This window comes from Falco cherrug, chromosome 1, assembly GCF_023634085.1.
Source record: "Falco cherrug isolate bFalChe1 chromosome 1, bFalChe1.pri, whole genome shotgun sequence".
Classification (NCBI taxonomy): domain Eukaryota; kingdom Metazoa; phylum Chordata; class Aves; order Falconiformes; family Falconidae; genus Falco; species Falco cherrug.
The window spans coordinates 59,852,906-59,865,462 of NC_073697.1; the positions used below are offsets into that span (position 1 = coordinate 59,852,906).

General features: G+C 40.7%; 1 protein-coding gene across 4 annotated transcripts in view; it reads left to right on the top strand.

The window, feature by feature from the left end:
- The window catches only part of CRACD (capping protein inhibiting regulator of actin dynamics), a 132,077-nt gene that overhangs the window by 72,353 nt on the left and 47,167 nt on the right, over nt 1-12,557 (top strand). For 2 of the 4 annotated variants that reach the window (XM_055703253.1, XM_027797338.2), the window contains exon 1: nt 2,930-2,997. The exons of the other annotated variants lie outside the window; for them this stretch is intronic. In XM_055703253.1, coding sequence (XP_055559228.1) covers nt 2,973-2,997 — 25 coding nt within the window. In that variant the 5' untranslated portion in view covers nt 2,930-2,972. Of the gene's footprint in view, nt 1-2,929; nt 2,998-12,557 lie in introns of those variants that run through there. 4 annotated transcript variants of the gene reach the window in all.

Sequence of the window (12,557 nt, forward strand, 5' to 3'; positions counted from 1 at the left end):
TTAATAACCTCCAATAACTACAATGACAAGGTTTTAGCAATCCCACTGTCTCGATTTCCTGCCACATCTGAAATAGGTCAAGATGAAAAATGAAGTCAGCTAAGCTGGTGAGATGGGACAAAAATTTCAGTTTGGCATCGGTGGTTGGCATCACTGCCCATTCAGTGATGTGAATTATTTAACTACTTTCCACAGAAGAAAATGTAAAAGCAAACCACTCCACGTGTCTACATTTTTTAAAATTATTTTACATGAACTGGAATTGTTTGGGGAATAACTAGGACCTTTTAAATGTCTACTGCATTACACTCTTCAATAATCAAAACCTACTGTCATGTAAGTTAGTTAAAAAAAAAACACTTTATTTTTCTCTCTAAGCTTTGCACAGTTTAATTTTGTCAGTTCACCACCATTTAACTCTCTCTTTCATTTAATGTTTTGATGTGTAAGAAAAACTTGGGTTTCAATTTTCATCCCTGCTTACACAGAGAAAGGCTGTGGCACTGATGGCAGGCAGTTTGGGTGTGACTGAGATAAAGCTGATATTAGGAAGTTATAGGGAGAGTGGTTTCTACCTCTTCATCACAGGGTTGTCCACCACTTGTCTTCATGCATGGTGTCTGAGTGATGCTGTTCCTCAAAACATCTGAGTGATGTTTTGATGTTACAAAAAGTCCTTTGATAACCCTGTGTGATGATTAAACACTGTGAATTGTCCTGGGCTTGGACATTTTTTCATGGTCATTCATGCATCTGCAACTTTGATGCTAGTTTAGGTAGTGCCTCTAAGAGGTACCTCTTGACACCTATGCTTTTCCGTATTGTAATGTTCATCTGTTGGTCTCCAAGGTGGATCTCAACCATGAGGTCTGAAGTGATAAAACTGCAAAGGACTTGAATAGCTGAGGAATGTGCCCAGGGCGTGACCACAGCTATGATCCACAGGGTGTTTGCTCCAGTAGCTACGCAGCCTTTCTGACGGTCCTGAGGCCTATTGTAAGCTCTCATGGTCTGAATTAATCCCGGCTTGCTGGCTATTAGGAGGGATGCTAGATCTAGTGCAGTGCTGTAGGAGGAAGGCTTGAGGGGGCTGGGTGAAGTGGTTTATTTGGTGCAGGAAATCTTGGTCTGCCAGCTGCTGCAGTGGAGGAAGCAGCCCTTTTAGATGGGTCAAAAAGCCATACATTTTGTCAGGCCAGAGTAGTTTAATTTCTCTGATCTTCTTTTATTATTTTTTTTTAGGTCTTTTTAATTAAAAATGAAAGTGGGTGAAAGTCATTCTCTTGGCTCCTGAGAATCTTTCATTAATGAAATAAAATGTGTCCCTAAAGAAAGAAGTTGCTAAAGTCATTATTACACATAAATCTTGCTATATCTACTGGAAAAAAATCAGTGTGAGATACCTCAGAGGAGAGAGCAACAGGAGGATATTACTCTCAAGCTTTTTATTTTGTCTTCTCACATTTTCAGTTTGAACCCATTTGCCTATGTTTTGGATAAATGATTCTATACATTTGTATTTCCAGTGCATAGCAAAATGAGGCTGCTGAACAGCCTGAGATTCTTCAACGTTTCTCCAAATAGACTGTGGGTTTGATTGACTTGACAGAGGGAGATTTAAGAAACCAGATTATAAAATGCACTATGTACAATGGATTAATTAAAATTTTCCTCTGTTAAAAGCTTTATCTTACTGACTTCAAAAGTCTCTGTGATTGATATGCAAGGGCTAAGGACCTCCATTTAAACCAGATGATAACCATCGATCTCGTTGGTTTCACATTAAGAAAGTACAATCTTTCTCTAGATCTTGAGTTTTATGGGAAGCACTTTTTGGTCTGAACACCTTTGGGATGTGAAGGTCCAAGCTTAGCCACTTGTTGCTGGTCTTTGGGTAAAACCTGTAAAACATTCCTTTGAACAGTTTGCAAGAATCGAAAAGATGGCATTTAAAATATGACTTTCCTGTAGACGATTTTACTGCTCTATAAGCTACCTGGTTCCTGGGAGATTTGAAAATTAGACCACCCATTTGTGTGCTAAACTACCTATCTGGAGCCTAGCTTTACTGGGTATATCTTCCCTTAAATCCTGGTTGCAAAGATGCATTATGGAAGACTGGCACTTCTGCGAAAGCTGCTACTGGAGCCATGGAAAGTTTTATCCCAAGCACAGAGAAGTACTGTAGTAGGCTTTGGCTCAGCCTGTGTTGACTGAAAACTGCATAATGAAGTCTTTTTTTAGGTTTTATATTCAAAACTTTATTGCTTTCTAAGAGGGTTTTGCATCACTGTCGATTCTTTTATGATGATAACATAGACTGCCTAATGCTTGTCTCCATTTCATGGTACTATAGGATGCGTCAGAAAATACGAGTGTCTGGCACAGTTTTTCTTGGAAACCACAGCCTCCAGATTTCATGGTAGTTATTGACATTAAACTGTTCTCGTAAAGGTGAAAACATGTATGATAATATAATGACAGTGGGTTTTTTGACTTTTTAAAAACCACTGCTCTTATTCATAGCACTTATAAAAAGTTGTCTAGTATTCCAGGTATGCCTTACTGCCCTTGTAGAAAAGGTAAGCTATTTTTGGCTTTGTAGCTGGGAAAGACTGAGCAAAAAGCGGTTACATAAACTAATGTATCAAATTAATATGGCATGAAAGATCAGTCAGGAGGTCTTAGCTATCAATCTGAAATCACCTTGGCTCTTGCTAGTTAAAACCTCCCTTAGCATTTTCCACAGGGAGGGTGCTAAATAAAGAGTGCTGAAGTACATGCTCAGTTTGATTTGTAAGGCTGTTCCTACAAGCTTCCTATCACATTATAGTATGTCCTTCAGAGTTGTCTAAAAAGCAACAAGAAAAAAAGCCAAAAAACCCCTTCTCTTTGGTGATTTCATGGCTTTTGTTTCTTCCTCAGAGAAGATCAAGTCTGCCGTTTCTCTGACTTCGACTGAAATTGTAGGCATGATCAATTTGTTTAAGAAACCTTGTAAGTACTTGACTGATTCTGTAGATTACAGAGCACATGATGTCCTGTCATTCAAAAGCTCACTGTTAAGTTTTTGTGGCTTAGTCTGGAATACTTTCCATGGGGAGCTGGCTGAGGGGGGAATGTGCTGTGCTTATTGTTTTTAAGCAGGAGCTGCTGCTCATGTATGTGCTGCTTTTGTTCATTTTTATGGCAGTTGTAATAAACAGTGTTTGTGTGAAGCAGAGTCAAATGCAAACCAAAAAGGTCATTCTGGTTTATGGTTTTGCAGGTAATTCCCTGTGGCATCACTGGGAGCTACCTGCACCACTGTGGGAAACTTGAATCCCCCAGCTTGTGTTTTATGTTAGATGCTGTGTTTTACCGTACCTTTTGAAATGGTCCTTTTAATTAATGAAATTTTAGAATTTATGGATTTAAATTTGAAGCAAATAGAAAAGTATGTGCTCATTTAGGATCATCTGGATTATTTTTCAAAGTTGTCAAAAAGTTTGCTATTTTTAAAGCTTACTACTGTGGTTCTAATTTCAATAGGTTTTCCTATGTTAGTTGTCAAATACTGTCTTTCAGTTGCACTGACACCAACTTACATTATTTCACTTTTATTTCTTGTAACGGATTTGCAGGGATTATTTGGCAAATTCAGCATTTATTTGAGTTAAATTATGTGAATGGACTGAAGCAGTATAGTTTGTACTTATGTTTAAATACCAAGCATGCTGTCAAGCAGTAGTGATGGATCCATGTGGTGTCCTTCTGTTCACCTCTTTGTTGGTGGGCTGTTGGGGGGGATGGGGGAGGAGGCATTGGCCCAAGTGTTTATAATAAACAGGACCTGCTTTCAACACGAGATGATGGTTAACTTCTTAACATGACAAAAGCTTTAGTCTGTTTTCAGGTTTCCTGATTATATGTCTATTCCAGTTCAGAAATAAATAGTATCTCTTTCCACTGGATTGCATGATGTTCTGCACAAGCTTGCGCTGCTGAAAAGGTATTAAGAGGGGAAAACGCTCTCACTTGATTCTTCGGAAGAAGGTGTGATGTCCCCCTGTCACTAAGGGTCAGGTCAAATGCTCTCCCAGGGAAAGAAAGGGGAGAGGAAGGAATGTAAAAAAGCCTTTACTCCTCAACAAGTTATTTAATCAGCTCTAATTATGGATTTGAAGGATTGAAGTAGTAAGAAGACTTACTTTGCATGCACTGTTGAGGAATTCATGTAGGAAGAAGAGACAGAAGTATTTGAAGTACCTGGCTAGCTCTCTGTTGTCATCTGTTAATAATTCACATGGCCCTTTCGTTTGTATTTGTTGAGAAAAACAGAGTAGGCTTGAAATATAAAGAAGTTCGTAACTTCCTTTGTGAAGTCGTGGGGGTATAGCGTGTTCATTCAGTACAAAGAAAAGAATTTACTTGTGTGAAGTTTTCAGACTTTTTTAGTTTTCTTTTTGTAGACAACTTCACCAGTTATGGGAGGGAAACTCTCTTTCTCATGTGACTTTTACACTTGTGTTAGCTGCTATTAGTTAAGTCATAACTGAGTGACAAATTCCAGGCTCAGGCTTCCCCAGAATTTGTGCCTGCTTTTGAAGAAAAGCATTTGCTACACGATTACCACCAAATGAAACTGTGCATCACTGTCTTATATTGGGGTTTGTGGTTGATCACTGTACAGTACTAATGTAAAGACTTTAAAACCCCTGGCAGCCAGCTGTGGGGGACAAATCTGATTCAATGTCATGCCAGTCTTCTCTGAAAGTTGCTGTTCTAGGAAGCTGTGTCCATGGCCGCTGCCTCCTTTCATAGGAAAAGGATTGGCTAAAATATATTTGGTTTCTCTGAGGGTACTTGTGTTCCATGGATAGGATTAAAAGTAGAAAGACGGAGATTATCTACAGTTTACCAGCCTTCCAGCTGAGGTGAGTGATGACGATTTTGCATGCCTTGGTGCTCTTGTTCCCAGAACATGCTTCTGTGCCAAGGCTATATTTTGCCTTTGCTTTCAGTCCCTGTTCTATCCTAGTATGTGCAATGATTTCTGAACTCTCTCACCCACAGCAAATTTGCTCTCCCAAAATGGATAAAGAGCAAATTTTGAAAACACTGTGTTATTAATATCTTGTTGGTAATATCTTTCTTGGGATATTTGATTGTTTCTGATTCCCTAAAGTGTATAATTTACGTAAGAGAAAAGTGTGACTGACTTACCTTACTTCTGCACAAGTCCTGGCAGAACTCTAAAAGATGATAACCGTTATCTTTATTTTATAAGATTTCATTCAGAAGAGTTGGAATGAGTGGTCTGACTGCCTGTCCCTATGGGTCAGGACTGGTTTTTAAATTACTCCTTTGCTGCTTTGAGCAGACTGGCTGCTATTGGCAATGTGATGCTTGTCTAGGTGGAATTCTTGCCTGCACCAACCTTGCCATGCCTGCATTAATTTTTCTTAATTACTAAACAACTTACACTTAATGAGTTGCAATTAATCAGTACCTTTGGCTTTGTTGCACATATAAAATTATACTTTCAGTAAAATGTTTCATGAACTAATTAGAGATCTCAGCCCAGTAGTTGGGCAACTTCTGTCCTTTAGTTTACTGGTTTCTTATTAAATAGTCAGATTAAAATCTTGTCTCCTTACTCCAAAGATGCAATCTCTTTATGTTCTTCTTCTATGGCAGACTACATTCAATTCTTATTCTGGAATGCTGTTTCCCTAAATGATGCCTCCTTTTAAGCCTACAGAGCAGAGCACTTGTGGCATTTCACAATCCAGCCTAAAGCAGGGGTGACCAGTGCTCTGTGGCTACGTTTGCCCCAGCTGACTACTCAGGTGCTGGAGGATAATAAGGGGCTGAGTCTGCAGAGAGTGCTGGCTTATCCTGAAGAACAGGTACAAACAAACCTTACCAGTCTGATGGCATGGTCCAGGAGGGCAGGGGAGAGAAGCACATCTATTCATAGTGAGGTCAGGTCCTCAAGATTTACTAGCTCTGGCACAAACCTTGTTCCAGCAGAAGCGAGCAGTCCTGCAAGGTGGCCTCGGCAGCTGTGCCCTTGCCTACCAGCACCATGAGGGGCTTACAGCCACCTTGTTTTTCCCCACTGTCGTTCTTGGAATAAAAACTAAGATGTTTTCAGTAAAGAAAACCAGAGCAAAATAAATCTCCTTCCCCCTTCAATTTGGGCTCATTCTGCCAGAGACCAAATAATGCTGGTGATGACTTTGCATCAGTTACCCAGAACCAAGGTCTCCGGAGCTGCTGCTTGGGTTCCTGTTGTGCTGTGAGTGCTATGTTTCCACAACAGCTGCAAAGGGTGATGCTGGCTTTCAGAGGGTTTGTTTCATTGGAGGTTCTGAGGACTTTTCTACAGGCGGTTTTTGTGGCAGACAGTCTAAGTACACAAACATTTGATGTTACAAGGAAGTAATACGGATTGCTGCTGCCTTCTTGTCCTTCCTGAGATGTAAGATCCTGCACGCATTTTCACACCCCTCCTTTCTGCCCTCTTCCTTGGTCCTGGTTAAATTTCAAATCCTTTAGGAGGCTTTTGGCCTCGTTTATAATGACATGCAGTGCATGTGGTGTCCACGCAGCAGTGGGCTGCGCTAAAGTGCTGCCAGGCTGAAACCCTTGACAGGCAGCGAGGCTTGCAGGTAGGTATCAGTTGCATGGATGTACACAAGGCACCTCGAAGAGGAACAGTTACAGGTAGATAAGCTGTTTCAGCTTCTATCCAGTGTCCGCTTCCACTTCATTCTGAATGTTTTATTTGAGTAAAATTAAGGAAAACACTTCCCTCAGCTTTTGGAATAACTTGGTAAAAATATTTTTGTATTTTTAAAAGATGTTCAAATAGCTTTTGCTAAAAGTAGAGGAATGTCAAAGCTGTCTTTATTTCCTGTTGCGATAATCCAGATGCTATCTGCATTGCCCTACCATTACTGGAGCTTTAGGATATAGTGTGGGTGATGGCCTTATAGGAGTCTGTTTATCAAAATTAAGTACACAAATTTGAACACCTTTCAGTCACATGTTTGACTGTGGTTTCCAAACTGGCACCTTTGAAGTAAGTAGCAGCTGCCCTCCTATTAATGAATGCGGATATCTAATGCCAGGTAGCTGTATGTATTCTTTGCAGGTTTGGTTTTTTTTCCAGATTCGTCAGTGATCTGCAATTTGTAAGTACATGATAAACTTCATGTACAGAAATGCTAAGTGTCTGTGCTCATCTTCATTTAGCATTTGTTTGAATGTTAATAAAGCAGTGAATTCTCAGGTGGTACACCAGTTTAGCTGTCATTAGTTAATTTTCAGTTTACAGTCTGAAGTACTTAAACCTATTTGTGTGAGTCAGCCAGAGAGCAGGTATATGTAATATTAACTGTGACTAAAACAGTTAAATTGCATATGCTCAGAGTAATGCTTTCTACAGAAAAAAATTATGAGCAATCCATATCCTGTCATATATGTCATCTCTCTACCATCAGGTAGGGACATACCTCATAAATCAAGTCATACTGAAAACCAGAAAATTTGGAGAGTCTCCTGTTTTGTTCTGACTCAGTGAGTGTGGTTGTACAATTTATGGTTTGGCTCCAAATAATTCACAGCAGAAAAGTAGGAAAAGAAAAAGGAAGGAGTGGTGTTTCTCTTGCGATTGAGACATTCCCTCTGTGGAAAAATCCTGGAGAAATGTCGCTCTGCATTGGCATTACAATGCATTCCTGCCCTATAAGTGGCGACTGGCATTTTTCTTTCTTCCAGGTAAAACATAAGACTTAGTTTTAAATAGTGAAGAATTAGGGATGAAGGTGTGGGAGAAGCCTGAGCTTACTTTGTATATTGTGCAAAGTTACCATTGTATAGCTGACAGCACTGTCATTTCTTATACATGAATTTAAATGGTTCTTTCCTCTGACTGCCCTGGATGGGGCTTACTGCACATATGGCTTTTGGGCTTTAGCTCTGCTGTTTAAAGAAGTATCAAGGTTAGCACAATCATTTAAAGCATCAGGATTTTTCTGAAAATGCCATAGAAAACCTGGTATTGGGATGTGGGGCTCTGACAGAGGGCCAACACAGGGCAGTGGAATGACTATTCTCTTCACCTAGGACTTTCGGCTATAAATGTTGATTTTGCCCCTCTCTAGGCCATGACTAAAAAGACTGCCCACCATATGAAGCCACTGTTGTTTCCATACTCACACTCGACAGCTCTTTCAGAAATGATCATGTGAGGAAGGCTTGAAGAAGTGCAGCCTTTGAGAGCTTTGAGATGCTTTGCAGTATCTCAGCTTCAAAATGTGTCAAGGACAGAGATGTGGGCATCTCTTGAGGCTGGTTAGTCACATAATGGAAACTGATTATCTTTATAAACTTTTCTTTCAGCTTGTTTAATATTTTTTTACTGTTAGAATTCTTTCAAACTTGCATGTGCTGCTGTTACCCTGGGTGGTGCTTTACACAGACGGAAAAACTGTTTCAGCTACTGCAGTCTTGATAATTTAAGAATAGGTATGAGGGAAGTAAAAAAGGTTAAAACTAGATGAGTACTCACCTCTGACCTCTGCTCCCACCCCTTTCCCCCATTTGCTCTCTGCAATTTGTTTTACGGTGATTGCTCTTGAGCCTTCAGTTTTACAAGTGGAGCAGAGGTATCAGTTGGAAGCTTGTTTATGCAGGGTGGCAGGAAGCCTACGGTGTCAGAGGAACAGCTGGGGAAGGGGGCGACATACAGTATGGTCACCACAGGCTTCCCCTGGATCTCGTTGTGACTTCCCTTAACTGGGCAGGCAGGGTACCAATTCCTGTACCAAGCTGCTTGCAGGGGTCCAAAATGTGCTTTGGCAACTGGGAAACGAGTGTTCAGAGCTGCTGAAATGCTTGGAAAAGCTTCCATCCATGCTTGACAGTCAGACTTTGGCATTGATCAGTACCAGGAGCAGAATTTCTGTTTCTTGCTCTTGTTGCTATAACTGGAACAGCTGGAGGGTACCTGATCTGCCAGAAGGCACCCTGTACAAGTGACGTCTTCTGGAATGATGCTGTGTCAGGAGATGTTGCGCTTGGCTGGTCCCCTGGGCTTTTATGGCTGCTGTACCCCCGCAGAGTATGACAGACATAGCCTGTGCTCCCAACGTCCTTCCAAGGCTTGTAAGCTGCAGACTTGAATATTTTTCATTCTAGGGATCAAGTTGATGTTATATCCTAGAATCTACAATGCATTAATTTCCCTTGGTGCTAGTTGTGTTTAATCATCCTCACTAGCGCAGGAAATCTCATACTTTGCCTGGCCACCTGAGTCCCTTCCATTATGTTTCATTCTGGGACATAGTAAATGATAAATAAATTCCAGTGTGAGCAAGTGATGTTGGAGAGAAAGCGCCATTTCCTTTCTCTGTGAAGTTTTATTGTGTCTGACTTGTGGCTAGAATTGATGCTTTTCACCAGTTTAGTGGCAATAGTGCTTCGTTATCCCAGCACAGTGAGGTAGTGTGTGAATAAGCATCATCAGTCACATCCTGGCATGGCAAATCCTCGCCTGGAAATGAAACAGCATGAAAATAGGAAATAGTTTTTTTCTCTTTGTTCCCACTGCCTAAAGGAAAGAAGATGTTTTAAAAGAAAATGTCTGGTTGGCCTAGTTCAGGGGCAGAAAGAGTAGTTCATTTGTGCAAAGGCCTTTTTATATTTGAATTCTTTTGATATTTCTAAAATGTTTAGGTTTACAAATGCTTGAGTATCATTTCTTTATGGCTGCTTCTCCTCTCTGAATTTGCCTCTTCATGAGTAATTAATTTTCTTCTGTCACCATAAAATAGAATGGGTAGGGGGAGATTTCCCTTAGCATCACAGTAGTAGCTTGGGGTTTTCCATTTTAATGGTAGAGACCTTACAAAGAACCCTTTCGTGATATTTCTGTTTGCAGTGTTCATGCAGGTACCTTACTTGGCTGACATTTAAAATGACACTGCTTCAACTTAATAGTGTTTTGTGTTAAAAAATATACTCAGAGTTAGCCGAATAAATTTGATGACAACAGACACCTATTTGAGTGTTTTATGAAGTGAATATTGTTAGTTTTGCAAAGATCAGAAGAAAAACATACGAGAGGTTTTTAATTCTTAGATATTTTTAGGCAAGTCTAAGCTGTCAAATTTCAGCAGATTTCTCTGAGTTTTCCAGTCAGATAAGTGTTTCAAGTGATGTCCTGTTTCTCTGTTGTAATTCTGGAAAACAAAGGCAAACAACGATTGCCTCAATTCTTCAGTTGCCTGCAAATAGCAAGAGCTTCACTGAAAATATACAAATTTTGGTGTGTGTTCTGACTTTTTACTTGTTTTTAATAAATAACAAAGGGAAATATCTTTATATTCTGTATCTTTTATCATGTTGCTGACAAGATGAGGAATTGAGTCAATTTTAAGCTCCTTTTCTAAAGCAGATCTAGTGTTTGAGAAAATTGCCAGAATTTCAGCCCAAAGATTTACAGTCATCTTCCTATAACGAGGATGTCTTACGCAATGCTTGTGTCAGTGCTTGGCCTGGGTGGTGAAGGCAACCCAGGCTGAGGGCTCCAGTGCAGATGTGGAAAAGTTTCCTGTCCTGTCTCTGACTCCGCTCTGTGCAAAAATGGTTCAAGATTTGGATCTGGGGTTCAGCCTGTTGCCTGCTTGCCGTATAGGGATAGGTGAATGAGGAACAATTAGGTAAGGGCTGTAAAATGCTTTGGAGTTTGAAATACAATACTAATATAGAGATTAATGCTAATGATCAAATTTGCGGTTTTGTCCTCATGGTCAGCTTGTTCAAGATTTTTTCAAAATCTTGTTTCTGAAATTGCTGGTAGCAGTGTTGGTTAAGCGCTGGCTCAGGTGGAGCTTTTCTCTTGAGAGCATTCAAGTCAATACTGAGATACCAATTTCATCCTTAAGCTGATAGTAGCCTGCGTTACAAAACCTGTCAATTTCAGAAAAAGGTGGGAATGGCCATCTATCCTTGGCACTCGGGAGGGAGATCCCCTGCAGACTGGAATACCAATGTGTCAGCAGGGGAGGTAAAAGGGTGGTACGGTGCTGTTCTCTGTGCGGCATGGAGGGGAGGCTGTGATGCTGAAGATGCAGAGGAACAGGAGCTGTAAGCCACCTGTGAATAGAGAAGAAGTCTCTCTATCTTGTTGTGAAGATCTAGCCAGGTCTGGCATATTTCAGTGTTCTGAGGACTTGCGGCTGGGTCTCCTGGTTGCATGCCAAGGAGGCAAGCCTCATCCCTGGATAGAATAGAGAATGTCTCCATGCAGCGCCTGCTTCTTGAAGAGTGGGATAATCTGGGCCTGTGTAAGTAGTGAAAGCTGGTCGGGCAGTGAAAAAACAGGTGTTGGATGTATAGGCAAACTCACAGACTCAGGCCAGCTGTCCCTAGTCTTAATCTGGTCACTGTTATTGTCAATTTATGCAAAAAGGATTTGCTTATCAGAAGAGGTAAGTGAGCCTGGAGGAGTGGTTGGGAAAGGAGAGCGTGCAGCAGAAAGGTGGGGAAGGAGCAGTGAGGAGGTGAAGGTGTCTCCTGCCCTGGCTCTGCAGAGCTCCAGGAGAAGCGGTGGCTCCTTCCAGGGGCAATGGCATTCCCAGGCTTTGGAGGGGAACACAAGAGCAGGTTCTTTACCTCCTGTGCTGCTGGCTAATGTTATTTCCCATGATGTTTTGGTGATGTGCCAGTCTGGGAAATGAGTGCCATGATTCCTTCTGAACACCTTGCCCAACAGGCTAAAGTGGCTGAGGTTTGACTTTCTTCAGGAAAAAAAAAGCCTAAACAAAACAAAAACCTTCCCAGGTCCCTACTTCACTCTGGTTATCACCATGCAAGCATTCACTTTGGTCTTGATCTTTTTACCAGAATTGGCTGGCAAATTTCTGAATGCCATGGTTCGTGCAGCTCTTTTCTTAAGAAATATTTTATTTTCTTTATTTTGCTACCCAGCTGTAAACCACAACAGCATGATTTTAATTCTGTGAAATCAGAGATGGTCATAAGTATTTTAGTTTTTAGACACATTCAGCCTGAGTTTAGCTTAGACTTGGCTTCCAGGTTACTCAGTTATGGGGTTTTTGTGACTCATTGCAAAATTTAGAGCTGGTTCTGAGATATCAGCCTCCTAAATTTGGGGAGGGGAGATGGTTTTGCTGCCTCCTGTTCAGCTTTCTCTTTATAAAATTTAATGAGGAAATTATTAAAATAGAGTTTCTACTGCAGTGGTTGGTAATTTGCTTGGAATAAGACCCCTTTTACTCTTGGCTTTTCTATATCACTTTATAATTCTCTAGAACTTTGAAAGACAACACACAGGCATAAAGTAATCGGTTTGGGGTTCCCCCCACTCCCTGTTTAGAGTTACATGTAGAACTATGCCTGAACTTTTAAAAATTTTTACATCACAGAAGACACATGGTAGTTTTCCTTGTGATCTGTGGAACTGCTCTAACTCAAAAGGTATATTGATAGTTTCCAAAAAAACCCTCCACCAATCAGACATCCCTTATGACTGGGGGCTAAGT